Source organism: Salmo salar, chromosome ssa17 (genome assembly GCF_905237065.1).
Source record: "Salmo salar chromosome ssa17, Ssal_v3.1, whole genome shotgun sequence".
NCBI classification, from domain to species: Eukaryota; Metazoa; Chordata; class Actinopteri; order Salmoniformes; family Salmonidae; genus Salmo; species Salmo salar.
The window spans coordinates 46,929,313-46,945,605 of record NC_059458.1 but is presented as its reverse complement, the minus strand read 5'-3'; the positions used below and the strand labels follow the sequence as shown (position 1 = coordinate 46,945,605).

Below are 16,293 nucleotides of genomic sequence, written 5' to 3'. Positions count from 1 at the left end.
TATGTAAATAATCCATTACCTTTGATTCTCTTCATCAGATGTCACTTCCAGGTATCACAGGTCCATAACGAATGTAGTTTTGTTCAAAAAAGCTCATCATTTATGTCCAAAAATCTCCGTCTCGTTAGCACATGATGTAAGCCAGCCGGACTTCTCGTCATGAACGAGGGGAAAAAATATATTTCCGTTCGTTCAAACATGTAAAACGTTGTATAGCATAAATCATTAGGGCCTTTTTTAACCAGAACATGAATAATATTCAAGGTGGACGAATGCATACTCTTTTATAACGTATTGGAACGAGGGTACCCAACATGAACTCGCGCGCCAGGTGTCTAATGGGACATCATCGTTCCATGGCTCTTGTTCGGTCAGATCTCCCTCCAGAAGACTCAAAACACTTTGTAAAGGCTGGTGACATCTAGTGGAAGCAATAGGAAGTGCCAAAATATTCCTAAGCCCCTGTGTTTTTCAATGGGATAGGTTTAAAGTCAATACAACACATCAGGTATCCACTTCCTGTCAGAAAATGTCTCAGGGTTTTGCCTGCCAAATGAGTTCTGTTATACTCACAGACACCATTCAAACAGTTTTAGAAACTTTAGAGTGTTTTCTATCCATATATAATAAGTATATGCATATTCTAGTTACTGGGTAGGATTAGTAACCAGATTAAATCGGGTACATTTTTTTTATCCAGACGTGCAAATGCTGCCCCCTAGACCCAACAGGTTAAACTGGCTCCTTGTTGGATCTTCCAGCAGGACACTGATGCAACAGATACCTCCCTTGTTCACACAAAAAATGGTTCACTGACCATAGAATCAAGCTTTTGCAATGGCCATCCCAGTCCCCTGATCTAAACCCCGTTGAGAACCTGTTGGGTGAGCTGAAGAGGAGAGTCCACAAGCGAAGACCAAGGACTCTGAACGTTCTGGAGTTTCTGTGTGGAGGAATGGTCTCTAATCTCTTCCTGTGTGTTCTCCCACCTCTTCAAACATTACAGGAGACAACTCAGGGCTCTTATCTTGGAAAAGGGACGGTGTACTAAAGGCAGGGGTGCCAATATTTGTGAAAAGTATGTTTTGAATAAAATAATTATTTCTTGTACAGATCCTTGCGACACGGGGCCGTGTATTATCATGCTGAAACATGAGGTGATGGTGGCGGATGAATGGCACAACAATGAGCCTCAGGATCTCGTCACGGTATCTCTGTGCATTCAAATTGCCAATGATAAGATTAAATTGTGTTCATGTCCGTAGCTTATGCCGGCCAAAACCATAACCCCAAGTTCTCTGAAACAACGTTGAGAAACGTTTATGGTAGAGAAATGAACATTCAATCGGTGGACATTCCTGCAGTCAGCATGCCAACTGCACTCTCCCTCAAAAATGTTGACATCTGTGGCATTGTGTTGTGTGACAAAACCACACATTTTAGAGTGGCCTTTTATGGTCCCCAGCACAAGGTGCATCTGTGTAATGATCGGGCTGTTTAATCAGCTTCTTGATATTCCACACCTGTCAGGTGGATGGATTATCTTGGCAAAGGAGAAATGCTCACAATCAGGGATGTAAACAAATTTTTGCACAAAATTGGACAGAAGCTTTTTGTGCGTATGGAACATTTGCGGGATCTTTTATTTCAGCTCATGAAACACGGGGCCAATATATTTTTGTTCAGTATTTTTTTTGTTCAGTGTAGTTCTGTCCTTGCGCTCTTCATGTTTATTAATGTTCTTATGTCATGTTTTGTGTGAACCCCAGGAAGAGTAGCCGCTGCTTTCTGCTAATGGGGATCCTAATAAAATACCAAAAATATCCTTTCTCTCCTCAGTCTGGTCTCCCTGGATGAAGAGAAGCCATCAGAATCAGCCTCTGGTACGTAATGAACCCTATTGGGCTAGATATACGAAACATTACATTATATACTGCCCCCTATTGGGTTAGATATACTATAACATTACATTATATACTGACCCCTACTGACCCCTACTGGGCTAGATATACTATAACATTACATTATATACTGACCCCTACTGGGTTAGATATACTATAACATTACATTATATACTGACCCATACTGGGCTAGATATACTATAACATTACATTATATACTGACCCCTACTGGGCTAGATATACTATAACATTACATTATATACTGACCCCTACTGGGCTAGATATACTATAACATTACATTATATACTGACCCCTACTGGGCTAGATATACTATAACATTACATTATATACTGACCCCTACTGGGCTAGATATACTATAACATTACAGTATATACTGACCCCTACTGGGCTAGATATACTATAACATTACATTATATACTGACCCCTACTGGGCTAGATATACTATAACATTACATTATATACTGACCCCTACTGGGTTAGGTATACTATAACATTACATTATATACTGACCCCTACTGGTTTAGATATACTATAACATGTTCAGTGGACTGGAATGACATGATGTCCTTGATGTGGTTTCCTTTACAGGCCCCCTACATGCTGCTGATGGACAGAGCCACACCAGTGACAGCTCTCTGTGTGCTAGTCTGGACTCTGGTACGTGTGTGTATGTTCATGTACATGCGTGTTGTGATGCTTTATGGCATTGTTCTGTGCAGAAGCTGGTCCTTATTCACTTTTATTGTGCTAATTGTAAAAGGTATCTAAGTGTTGAGGTTTTACCATAGACCAGGGGTCTCCAGCAGGTCATCCCCAGCTACCAGCAGCCCTACTAGCTAGCCAAACTATTCTGAAAGGTTTTACCGTACACCAGGGGTCTCCAGCAGGTCATCCCCAGCTACCAGCAGCCCTACTAGCTAGCCAAACTATTCTGAAAGGTTTTACCGTACACCAGGGGTCTCCAGAAGGTCATCCCCAGCTACCAGCAGCCCTACTAGCTAGCCAAACTATTCTGAAAGGTTTTACCGTACACCAGGGGTCTCCAGAAGGTCATCCCCAGCTACCAGCAGCCCTACTAGCTAGCCAAACTATTCTGAAAGGTTTTACCATACACCAGGGGTCTCCAGCAGGTCATCGCCAGCTACCAGCAGCCCTACTAGCTAGCCAAACTATTCTGAAAGGTTTTACCGTACACCAGGGGTCTCCAGCAGTTCATCCTCAGCTACCAGCTACCAGCAGCCCTACTAGCTAGCCAAACTATTCTGATAGGTTTTACCGTACACCAGGGGTCTCTAGCAGGTCATCACCAGCTACCAGCAGCCCTACTAGCTAGCCAAACTATTCTGGAAGGTTTTACCATACAACACAGTGTACTACTTCCTCTAGTACACTAAGGACCAGGGAAGAGTTGGCAACACTACTTCCTCTAGTACACTAAGGACCAGGGAAGAATTGACAACACTACTTCCTCTAGTACACTAAGGACCAGGGAAGAGTTGACAACACTACTTCCTCTAGTACACTAAAGACCAGGGAAGAGTTGACAACACTACTTCCTCTAGTACACTAAGGACCAGGGAAGAGTTGACAACACTACTTCCTCTAGTACACTAAGGACCAGGGAAGAGTTGACAACACTACTTCCTCTAGTACACTAAGTACCAGGGAAGAGTGGACAACACTACTTCCTCTAGTACACTAAGGACCAGGGAAGAGTTGACAACACTACTTTCTCTAGTACACTAAGGACCAGGGAAGAGTTGACAACATAGTGTACTACTTCCTCTAGTACACTAAGGACCAGGGAAGAGTTGACAACATAGTGCACTACTTCCTCTAGTACACTAAGGACCAGGGAAGAGTTGACAACACTACTTCCTCTAGTACACTAAGGACCAGGGAAGAGTTGACAACACTACTTCCTCTAGTACACTAAGGACCAGGGAAGAGTTGACAACACTACTTCCTCTAGTACACTAAGGACCAGGGAAGAGTAGCAGGGAGGGAAAAAGTAGAAGAATGGGCCTATTTGAAAGTTAGAAAAATATTAGTAGCTAATATTTAGGGGTTAGGGAGTAGGGGTTAGGGGTTAGGGTTAGGGAGTAGGGGTTAGGGGTTAGGGAGTAGGGGTTAGGGAGTAGGGGTTAGGGGTTAGGGTTAGCGGTTAGGGGGTAGGGGTTAGGGGTTAGGGTTAGGGAGTAGGGGTTGGGGTTAGGGGTTAGGGTTAGGGAGTAGGGGTTAGGGAGTAGGGGTTAGGGAGTAGGGATTAGGGTTAGGGAGTAGGGGTTAGTGTTAGGGAGTAGGGGTTAGGGAGTAGGGGTTAGGGAGTAGGGGTTAGGGTTAGGGGTTAGGGAGTAGCTTGCAATGTTTCTTTTTTTTTAAAGTAGCTCTTATTCTATAAGACTGGAGACCCCTAACCCCTAACCCTAACCCCTAACCTTACCCCTAACCCCTTACCCCTAACCCCTGCTCCCTAACCTAAACCCTAACCCCTAACCCCTAACCCCTGCTCCCAAACCCCTAACCCCTTACCCCTAACCCCTAACCATCCTCCTGTACCCCAGCCCTGTCCTCTCTAACCATCGTCCTGTACCCCAGCCCTGTCCTCTCTAACCATCCTCCTGTACCCCAGCCCTGTCCTCTCTAACCATCCTCATGTACCCCAGCCCTGTCCTCTCTAACCATCCTCCTGTACCCCAGCCCTGTCCTCTCTAACCATCCTCCTGTACCCCAACCCTGTCCTCTCTAACCATCCTCCTGTACCCCAACCCTGTCCTCTCTAACCATCGTCCTGTACCCCAGCCCTGTCCTCTCTAACCGTCCTCCTCTTCCCCAGCCCTGTCCTCTCTAACCGTCCTCCTGTACCCCAACCCTGTCCTCTCTAACCATCCTCCTGTACCCCAACCCTGTCCTCTCTAACCATCCTCCTGTACCCTAGCCCTGTCCTCTCTAACCATCCTCCTGTACCCCAGCCCTGTCCTCTCTAACCATCCTCCTGTACCCCAACCCTGTCCTCTCTAACCATCGTCCTGTACCCCAGCCCTGTCCTCTCTAACCATCCTCCTGTTCCCCAGCCCTGTCCTCTCTAACCGTCCTCCTGTACCCCAACCCTGTCCTCTCTAACCATCCTCCTGTACCCTAGCCCTGTCCTCTCTAACCGTCCTCCTGTACCCCAGCCCTGTCCTCTCTAACCATCTTCTTGTTCCCCAACCCTGTCCTCTCTAACCATCGTCCTGTTCCCCAGCCCTGTCCTCTCTAACATCCTCCTGTACCCCAGCCCTGTCCTCTCTAACCATCCTCCTGTACCCCAGCCCTGTCCTCTCTAACCATCCTCCTGTACCACAACCCTGTCCTCTCTAACCATCCTCCTGTACCCCAACCCTGTCCTCTCTAACCATCCTCCTGTTCTCCAGCCCTGTCCTCTCTAACCATCGTCCTGTACCCTAGGCCTGTCCTCTCTAACCATCCTCCTGTACCCCAGCCCTGTCCTCTCTAACCATCCTCCTGTACCCCAACCCTGTCCTCTCTAACCGTCCTCCTGTACCCCAGCCCTGTCCTCTCTAACCATCGTCCTGTTCTCCAGCCCTGTGTGACCTCAGTGGGAATCTCAGTACAGCCAGCACCGATGACGACCTCTTACTCCTGGCCTGTGACCAGCCTGGCCTCTCTTCCTCCATGCAGCCTCTGGCCCCTCTACAGACCACAGCAGCCTCTGGTGGTCCCTGGAGGTTTGGAGGTGTGCAGCCCAGCAGCCTCACACATCTCTCTCTCCCTGGGAGCCTCACTGGTAAACAGGCTGACACTGTGGTGGTGGAGGAAGAGGTGGGCTCTTACCTGTCCTGTCCTCTAGTGAAGTTATTTTAACTGACACTGATGTTTTGGACTGTTTCAGTCAAAACAACACATCTTTCCACTCATTTCATTCATTTGAGTCTGTAAAGCCAAAGGGGCTTATAGCTGTCATTAAGGGGCTTATAGCTGTCATTAAGGGGCTTATAGCTGTAATTAAGGGGCTTATAGCTGTAAATAAGGGGCTTATAGCTGTAATTAAGGGGCTTATAGCTGTCATTAAGGGGCTTATAGCTGTCATTAAGGGGCTTATAGCTGTCATTAAGGGGCTCATAGCTGTCATTAAGGGGCTTATAGCTGTTATTAAGGGGCTTATAGCTGTAATTAAGGGGCTTATAGCTGTCATTAAGGGGCTCATAGCTGTCATTAAGGGGCTTATAGCTGTAATTAAGGGGCTTATAGCTGTCATTAAGGGGCTCATAGCTGTCATTAAGGGGCTCATAGCTGTCATTAAGGGGCTCATAGCTGTCATTAAGGGGCATATAGCTGTCATTAAGGGGCTTATAGCTGTCATTAAGGGGCTTATAGCTGTCATTAAGGGGCTTATAGCTGTCATTAAGGGGCTTATAGCTGTCATTAAGGGGCTTATAGCTGTCATTAAGGGGCTCATAGCTGTCATTAAGGTGTTTGTCAGACCAGGAGACATCCCGAAAATCGGTCTTCTCATGAAAACGTCTGTAGCCTCCAAACAGACCCACAGACTATTATGGCCCTCTATGGAAAGATGAGACTCTTACCATCACAGACTATTATGACCCTCTATGGAAAGATGAGACTCTTACCATCACAGACTATTATGGCCCTCGATGTAAAGACGAGACTCTTACCATCACAGACTATTATGACCCTCTATGGAAAGACGAGACTCTTACCATCACAGACTATTATGACCCTCTATGGAAAGACGAGACTCTTACCATCACAGACTATTATGGCCCTCTATGGAAAGACGAGACTCTTACCATCACAGACTATTATGGCCCTCTATGTAAAGACGAGACTCTTACCATCACAGACTATTATGACCCTCTATGGAAAGATGAGACTCTTACCATCACAGACTATTATGACCCTCTATGGAAAGAGACTCTTACCATCACAGACTATTATGGCCCTCTATGGAAAGAGACTCTTACCATCATAGACTATTATGGCCCTCTATGGAAAGACGAGACTCTTACCATCACAGACTATTATGGCCCTCTATGGAAAGATGAGACTCTTACCATCACAGACTATTATGGCCCTCTATGTAAAGAGACTCTTACCATCACAGACTATTATGACCCTCTATGGAAAGACGAGACTCTTACCATCACAGACTATTATAGCCCTCTATGGAAAGACGAGACTCTTACCATCACAGACTATTATGACCCTCTATGGAAAGACGAGACTCTTACCATCACAGACTATTATGACCCTCTATGGAAAGACGAGACTCTTACCATCACAGACTATTATGGCCCTCTATGGAAAGACGAGACTCTTACCATCACAGACTATTATGGCCCTCTATGGAAAGACGAGACTCTTACCATCACAGACTATTATGGCCCTCTATGTAAAGACGAGACTCTTACCATCACAGACTATTATGACCCTCTATGGAAAGATGAGACTCTTACCATCACAGACTATTATGACCCTCTATGGAAAGAGACTCTTACCATCACAGACTATTATGGCCCTCTATGGAAAGAGACTCTTACCATCATAGACTATTATGGCCCTCTATGGAAAGACGAGACTCTTACCATCACAGACTATTATGGCCCTCTATGGAAAGATGAGACTCTTACCATCACAGACTATTATGGCCCTCTATGTAAAGAGACTCTTACCATCACAGACTATTATGACCCTCTATGGAAAGACGAGACTCTTACCATCACAGACTATTATAGCCCTCTATGGAAAGACGAGACTCTTACCATCACCAGACTATTATGACCCTCTATGGAAAGACGAGACTCTTACCATCACCATGGTGTTATCTGTTTTGCTGTCACCACAAGCATCACGGGACTCATCTGAAATCTGTCTGTAGCTTGAAAGTATATATGGAGATAGTTTAATACCTAAAATACATTAAAAAAAATGATCTTTCTTATATCGCTCAGATATAGTACAGACACTTTGTATGGGCTAATAGCAGTAAGGCCAAATTCAATGTGGTATCAAATATACTTTTTAAATGTTTTGTTGATACCTTAAGGGGTCCTAAAACTAAGTGTCAGTTGGCTTTTTCATAGCCGATCATTGAGAGTATCTCTACCGCTCCTGCTGTCTCTAGAGAGTTGAAAACAGCAGGGTTCCATAGCCGCAGGCAGAACAGTTGAAACTGGAGCAGCAGCACGGCCAGGTGGACTGGGGACAGCAAGGAGTCATCATGCCAGGTAGTCCTGAGGCATGGTCCTAGGGCTCAGGTCCCCCGAGAGAGAGGGAAAGAAAGAAAGAATTAGAGAGAGCATACTTAAATTCACACAGGACACTGGAGAAATACTCCAGGTAAAACAGACTGACCCTAGCCCCCCGACACATAAACTACTGCAGCATAAATACTGGAAGCTGAGACAGGAGGGGTCAGGAGACACTGTGGCCCCATCCAATGACACCCCCAGACAGGGCCAAACAGGAAGGATATAACCCCACCCACTTTGCCAAAGCACAGCCTCCACACCACTAGAGGGAAATCTTCAACCACCAACCTACCATCCTGAGACAAGGCCGAGTATAGCCCACAAAGATCTCCGCCACGGCACAACCCAAGGGGGGGGCTCCAACCCAGACAGGAAGACCACGTCAGTGACTCAACCCACTCAAGTGACGCACCCCTCCTAGGGACGGCATGGAAGAGCACCAGTAAGCCAGTGACTCAGCCCCTGTAATAGGGTTAGAGGCAGAGAATCCCAGTAGAGAGAGGGGAACCGGCCAGACAGAGACAACAAGGGCGGTTCGTTGCTCCAGAGCCTTTCCGTTCACCTTCACACTCCTGGGCCAGACTACACTTAATCATAGGACCCACTGAAGAGATGAGTCTTCAATAAAGACTTAAAGGTTGAGACCGGGTCTGCGTCTCTCACGTCTTACCTGTCCTGTCCTGTCCTGTCCTCCCCCTGGATGAGTCTTACCTCTCCTGTCCTGTCCTGTCCTGTCCTGTCCTCCCTCTGGATGAGTCTTACCTCTCCTGTCCTGTCTTGTCCTCTCCTGTCCTCTCCTGTCCTGTCCTGTCCTGTCCTCCCCCTGGATGAGTCTTACCTCTCCTGTCCTGTCCTCTCCTCTCCTCTCCTCTCCTGTCCTCTCCTGTCCTCCCCCTGGATGAGTCTTACCTCCTCTCTCGTTCAGGTGCATGTGTGGTGTTTCTCTGATCTCAGTCTTCCAGTTGTCTTCTGACTCATTTGATTTCAACTGATTTCCCCTCTCTCTCTCTCTCTCTCTCTCGGTCTCTCTCTCTCTCTCTCTCAGGTTTCTCTCTCTCACTTTCTTTCTTTCTCTCTCTCTCTCTCTCTCTCTCTCTCTCTCTCTCTCTCAGGTCTCTCTCTCAGGTTTCTCTCTCTCTCTCAGGTTTCTCTCAGGTCCTGAGCTGACTTTGTCCTCTGTGTGAATGGTGTTTCAGACCAGCCTGTTTTTCTATTGACATGTAACAGTTAATAGTTTCTGATGACCTGGCTACATGCAGTTTCTAACCCTTTGTCTGTCTCTCTGTGCTGTGTGTTCTAGGTGGGGACCTCTCTGGAAGCTCTGTACTGCAGCAGGGGCCCACGGTGGAGGAGGAGGAGGACAGGGAGACTGGGGACATGGCCTTTCTGAAGGACCTCCTGAGCCCTGGACCAATGGAAGCAGATGAGTTCAGTCGAGATTGGCAAGGCATCTTCGGCTGCTTGGAGTTCTCTGACCCTGCCCCCCTCACAGCCCCCACCCCCACCCTGGTCCTCCCTCCCCCTACTGGAGCAGCCTGCCCCCCCTCTCAGTCCCCCAGTCCCACCCTGGTCCTTCCTCCCCCTACTGGAGCAGCCTGCCCCCCCTCTCAGTCCCCCAGTCCCACCGGCTTCCTGCCCTCCCAGCTGCTGGACCACAGTCTGAGTTCTACAGGTCAGTCAGTCAGCACCATCTCCTGTCTGACCTCTAGTGGCCAGATGAACTTACTGCATGTCTGACCTCTAGTGGCCAGATGACCTTACTGCATGTCTGACCTCTAGATGACCTTACTGCCTGTCTGATCTCTAGTGGCCAGATGACCTTACTGCATGTCTGACCTCTAGTGGCCAGATGACCTTACTGCCTGTCTGACCTCTAGTGGCCAGATGACCTTACAGCATGTCTGACCTCTAGTGGCCAGAGGACCTTACTGGCTGTCTGACCTCTAGTGGCTGGATGACCTTACTGCATATCTGACCTCTAGTAGATAGATGACCTTACTGCCTGTCTGACCTCTAGTGGCCAGATGACCTTACTGCATGTCTGACCTCTAGTAGATAGATGACCTTACTGCATGTCTGACCTCTAGTGGCTGGATGACCTTACTGCATGTCTGACCTCTAGTGGCCAGATGACCTTACTGCATGTCTGACTATTGGCTGGATGATCTAGTATCATCTAGAAAATGATAGTTTGTCTCCAGTTCTAGAAGCTGATAGTTTGTCTCCAGTTCTAGTATCAGCTAGAAACTGATAGTTTGTCTCCAGTTCTAGAAACTGATAGTTTGTCTCAGTTCTAGAAACTGATAGTTTGTCTCCAGTTCTAAAAACTGATAGTTTGTCTCCAGTTCTAGAAACTGATAGTTTGTCTGCAGTTCTAGAAACTGATAGTTTGTCCCCAGTTCTAGTATCATCTAGAAACTGATACTTTGTCTCCAGTTATAGTATCATCTAGAAACTGAAAGTTTGTCTCCAGTTATAGTATCATCTAGAAACTGATAGTTTGTCTCCAGTTATAGTATCATCTAGAAACGGATAGTTTGTCTCCAGTTATAGTATCATCTAGAAACTGATAGTTTGTCTCCAGTTCTAGAAACTGATAGTTTGTCTCCAGTTCTAGTATCATCTAGAAGCTGATAGTTTGTCTCCAGTTTCTAGAAATTGATAGTTTGTCTCCAGTTATAGTATCATCTAGAAACTGATAGTTTGTCTCCAGTTATAGTATCATCTAGAAACTGATAGTTTGTCTCCAGTTCTAGAAACTGATAGTTTGTCTCCAGTTCTAGTATCATCTAGAAGCTGATAGTTTGTCTCCAGTTTCTAGAAATTGATAGTTTGTCTCCAGTTCTAGTATCATCTAGAAACTGATAGTTTGTCTCCAGTTCTAGAAACTGATAGTTTGTCTCCAGTTCTAGAAACTGATAGTTTGTCTCCAATTCTAAAAACAGATAGTTTGTCTCCAGTTCTAGAAACGGATAGTTTGTCTGCAGTTCTAGTATCATCTAGAAACTGATAGTTTGTCTGCAGTTCTAGTATCATCTAGAAACTGATAGTTTGTCTGCAGTTCTAGTATCATCTAGAAGTTGATAGTTTGTCTGCAGTTCTAGTATCATCTAGGAACTGATAGTTGTCTCCAGTTCTAGAAACTGATAGTTTGTCTCCAGTTCTAGTATCATCTACAAGCTGATAGTGTGTCTGCAGTTCTAGTATCATCTAGAAACTGCTAGTTTGTCCCCAGTTCTAGTATCATCTAGAAACTGATAGTTTGTCTCCAGTTTTAGAAACTGATAGTTTGTCTCCAGTTCTAGAAGCTGATAGTTTGTCTCCAGTTCTAGAATCATCTAGAAACGGATAGTTTGTCTCCAGTTCTAGAAACTGATAGTTTGTCTCCAGTTCTAGAAGCTGATAGTTTGTCTCCAGTTCTAGAAGCTGATAGTTTGTCTCCAGTTCTAGTATCATCTAGAAACTGATAGTTTGTCTCCAGTTCTAGTATCATCTAGAAACTGATAGTTTGTCTCCAGTTCTAGTATCATCTAGAAACTGATAGTTTGTCTGCAGTTCTAGTATCATCTAGAAGCTGATAGTTTGTCTCCAGTTCTAGAAACTGATAGTTTGTCTCCAGTTCTAGAAACTGATAGTTTGTCTCCAGTTCTAGAAGCTGATAGTTTGTCTCCAGTTCTAGTATCAGCTAGAAACTGATAGTTTGTCTCCAGTTCTAGAAACTGATAGTTTGTCTCCAGTTCTAGAAGCTGATAGTTTGTCTGCAGTTCTAGTATCATCTAGAAACGGATAGTTTGTCTCCAGTTCTAGTATCATCTAGAAACTGATAGTTTGTCTCCAGTTCTAGAAACTTATAGTTTGTCTCCAGTTATAGTATCATATAGAAGCTGATAGTTTGTCTCCAGTTCTAGAAACTGATAGTTTGTCTGCAGTTCTAGTATCATCTAGAAACTGATAGTTTGTCTCCAGTTCTAGTATCATCTAGAAGCTGATAGTTTGTCTCCAGTTATAGTATCATCTAGAAACTGATAGTTTGTCTCCAGTTCTAGAAACTGCTAGTTTGTCTGCAGTTCTAGTATCATCTAGAAACGGATAGTTTGTCTCCAGTTCTAGTATCATCTAGAAACTGATAATTTGTCTCCAGTTCTAGTATCATCTAGAAACTGATAGTTTGTCTCCAGTTCTAGAAACTGATAGTTTGTCTCCAGTTCTAGTATCATCTAGAAACTGATAGTTTGTCTCCAGTTCTAGTATCATCTAGATGCTGATAGTTTGTCTCCAGTTCTAGTATCATCTAGAAACTGATTCTAGTACATTCTTATCAGCTTGTTGTGTTCAGTCTCCTCTTTTTTCCTGGAAGAATGATGACATCACATTCCCTTGTCTCCTCTCCCTCCCTCCTATTCTCCCTCATCCTCTGTCCTTCTGTCTCTCAGGCTGGGCGACTCCTCCCATGTTCCAGGCTCCGCCCCTACAGTCCCCAGTGTCTGGCCAGGTCCAGTCAGCTAAGGGCGGCCCAAAGTCAACAGCCAATGGTGAGAGGGTGTGGTTTGTGAGGCTTGCTGTCGTTGGCTCAGTAGTGCAGGGTTTAGTTTTAGCTTTCAGATGTGCCTTACAGTACCAATTCACCACACTCAAGGGGTGTGTGTGTGTGTGTGTGTGTGTGTGTGTGTGTGTGTGTGTGTGTGTGTGTGTGTAGTTCCTAAAGGTGCATCGCGGGACATGTCTGCATGGTTCAACCTGTTTGCTGATCTGGACCCCCTCTCTAACCCTGACGTCATCGGACGCTCTGAAGATGAGATCCTCAATGCCTGAGGGGGTGTGTGTGTGTGTGTGCAGTTACTGTATACTTTATAATGTCTGAAATATTCCATATTGGTGATAGAGGAGGATTTGACTGAGATTAATATTCTATACAGGATATGTCCTGTAAGGGGGTGAGTTTAACCTTAGAGATAGCATATAGAACCTAACACCTGATTGGTTGGCCCAACAACCTAACACCTGATTGGTTGGCCCAACAACCTATCACCTGATTGGTTGGCCCAACAACCTATCACCTGATTGGTTGGCCCAACAACCTATCACCTGATTGGTTGGCCCAACAACCTAACACCTGATTGGTTGGCCCAGGTTGGCCCAACAACCTAATTGGTTGGCCCAACAACCTAACACCTGATTGGTTGGCCCAACAACCTATCACCTGATTGGTTGGCCCAACAACCTATCACCTGATTGGTTGGCCCAACAACCTAACACCTGATTGGTTGGCCCAGGTTGGCCCAACAACCTAATTGGTTGGCCCAACAACCTAACACCTGATTGGTTGGCCCAACAACCTATCACCTGAATGGTTGGCCCAACAACCTAACACCTGATTGGTTGGCCCAACAACCTAACACCTGATTGGTTGGCCCAACAACCTAACACCTGATTGGTTGGCCCAACAACCTAACACCTGATTGGTTGGCCCAACAACCTAACACCTGATTGGTTGGCCCAACAACCTAACACCTGATTGGTTGGCCCAACAACCTAACACCTGATTGGTTGGCCCAACAATCTAACACCTGATTGGTTGGCCCAACAACCTAACACCTGATTGGTTGGCCCAACAACCTAACACCTGATTGGTTGGCCCAACAACCTAACACCTGATTGGTTGGCCCAACAATCAGGTGTTAGGTTGTTGGGCCAACCAATCAGGTTTTAGGTTGTTGGGCCAACTCAAGCAGGTGTTAGATTGTTGGCCCAACAACCTATCACCTGATTTGTTGGCCCAACAACCTATCACCTGATTGGTTGGCCCAACAACCTATCACCTGATTGGTTGGCCCAACAACCTAACACCTGATTGGTTGGCCCAACAACCTAACACCTGATTGGTTGGCCCAGGTTGGCCCAACAACCTATTACCTGATTGGTTGGCCCAACAACCTAACACCTGATTGGTTGGCCCAACAACCTAACACCTGATTTTTGGGCCAACCAATCAGGTGTTAGGTTGTTGGCCAACTAATCAGGTTTAGGTTGTTGGGCCAACCAAGCAGGTGTTAGATTGTTGGCCCAACAACCTATCACCTGATTGGTTGGCCCAACAACCTATCACCTGATTGGTTGGCCCAACAACCTAACACCTGATTGGTTGGCCCAACAACCTAACACCTGATTGGTTGGCCCAGGTTGGCCCAACAACCTATTACCTGATTGGTTGGCCCAACAACCTAACACCTGATTGGTTGGCCCAACAACCTATCACCTGATTGGTTGGCCCAACAACCTAACACCTGATTGGTTGGCCCAACAACCTAACACCTGATTGGTTGGCCCAACACCCTAACACCTGATTGGTTGGCCCAACAATCAGGTGTTAGCTTGTTGGCCCAACAACCTATCACCTGATTGGTTGGCCCAACAACCTATCACCTGATTGGTTGGCCCAACAACCTATCACCTGATTGGTTGGCCCAACAACCTATCACCTGATTGGTTGGCCCAACAACCTAACACCTGATTGGTTGGCCCAACAACCTAACACCTGATTGGTTTGCCCAACAACCTAACACCTGATTGGTTGGCCCAACAACCTAACACCTGATTGGTTGGCCCAACAGCCTATCACCTGATTGGTTGGCCCAACAACCTAACACCTGATTGGTTGGCCCAACAACCTAACACCGGGCCGGTTTCTACCAGTGACATGGTCTATAATACTAATTATAAAGCGGATACTTTGGGTCCTGAATTCTGATTGGCTGAAACAGCATTCCAGTCGTGTGTATATCAGACGATATACCACAGGTATGACACAACTCCCTGTTTGCTGTTCCGTTTATGTTGGGAAGCGGTTTAGAATAGCAATAAGGCACTTCTGGGTTGGTGGTATATGGCCAGTAGAGCAGTGCTAAGGGCTGTACCCTGGACCTCTGCTTCACGTCGTGCCAACAGCCTTTACGCGGGGTATATTGGCCATATATCACAGCCCCTCTGGCCTTATTGCTTAACTAAAGACTCCCCGTGGATCTCTAGTTCCAACAGTGTATTTTCACACAACTATTATGGTGCTGAAGAGCTGCAGATTCCACATCTAGTTTTGTTTTCAACTAAAAGCTGGGAAAAAAAATTTCCCCCAAGAATCATGATTTATCCGATCAGTTTTTGTTTCTAAAGGAAGTCTAAGGAAAGTATCAACACTGGAGTGATGTGGAACGACGTCAAGCAACGAGCAGATGGCTTATACAGCTTATACAACCTGTTGGGGCTACAGGTTAGCAATGAACCCCGAGCCGGGATTGCTAACAAGGCTGGAAATTCAAAACATCAAAAATCTAATAATTTCAATTTCTCAAACAATCAACTATTTTACACAATTTAAATGATAAACATCTCCTTAATCTAACCACATTGTTCGATTTTCAAAGAGGCTTTACGGCAAAAGCATAAAGTTAGATTATGTTAGGACAGTACATAGCCACAAAAGTACAAACATCCATTTTCAATTCAAGGTCAGGCGTCACCAAAAGCAGAAACCAGCTTGAATTATGCACTAACTTTTGTCAATCTCCATCAGATGACACTCCTAGGACATTATGTTATACAATACATGCATTTTTTGTTCCATCAAGTTCATATTTATATCCAAAAACAGCATTTTACAGTAGCATGAAATTCAGATTTTTTTCTTCTCTGAAATGCTTCCGGTGAACATAACAAAATTACTATTCGAAAACATTGGTAAATTATAATATTGTCATTCAAAGAATAATATATTATCATCTCGTAATTGCTACCGAATGGCCAGATCTCAAAATAACTTTACTGGGAAATCACATTTTGCAATAAACGGGGTGCTATGCTAAGAACAACAGGCTATGCTATACAGTTAGCATCATCTAAAATCGATAATAACATTGTAAATATCCCCTTACCTTTGATTATCTCCATCAGAAGGGAGGCATCCCAGGTCCGGAAGGCATCCCAGGTCCGGAACAAATGTGGTTTCTTTTGACAAAGTTCATAATTTATGTCCAAATAACACCAAGTACTTAGCGTTCATTATGCTCCCACAAAACGTGGTGGGGGGCTGGTAAAATCACGCCGAA

General features: G+C 45.4%; 1 protein-coding gene across 4 annotated transcripts in view; it reads left to right on the top strand.

Moving 5' to 3' along the window:
- The window catches only part of ical1 (islet cell autoantigen 1-like), a 308,200-nt gene extending 294,028 nt beyond the window's left edge, over window positions 1–14,172 (top strand). For all 4 annotated transcript variants that reach the window (XM_045699658.1, XM_045699659.1, XM_045699657.1 and 1 more), the window contains 6 exons: window positions 1,840–1,883; window positions 2,511–2,579; window positions 5,506–5,709; window positions 9,495–9,866; window positions 12,628–12,726; window positions 12,891–14,172. In XM_045699658.1, the coding sequence (XP_045555614.1) occupies window positions 1,840–1,883; window positions 2,511–2,579; window positions 5,506–5,709; window positions 9,495–9,866; window positions 12,628–12,726; window positions 12,891–13,006 (904 nt within the window). In that variant the 3' untranslated portion in view covers window positions 13,007–14,172. The remainder of the gene's footprint in view (window positions 1–1,839; window positions 1,884–2,510; window positions 2,580–5,505; window positions 5,710–9,494; window positions 9,867–12,627; window positions 12,727–12,890) is intronic.
- Window positions 14,173–16,293: the final 2,121 nt, after the last annotated feature.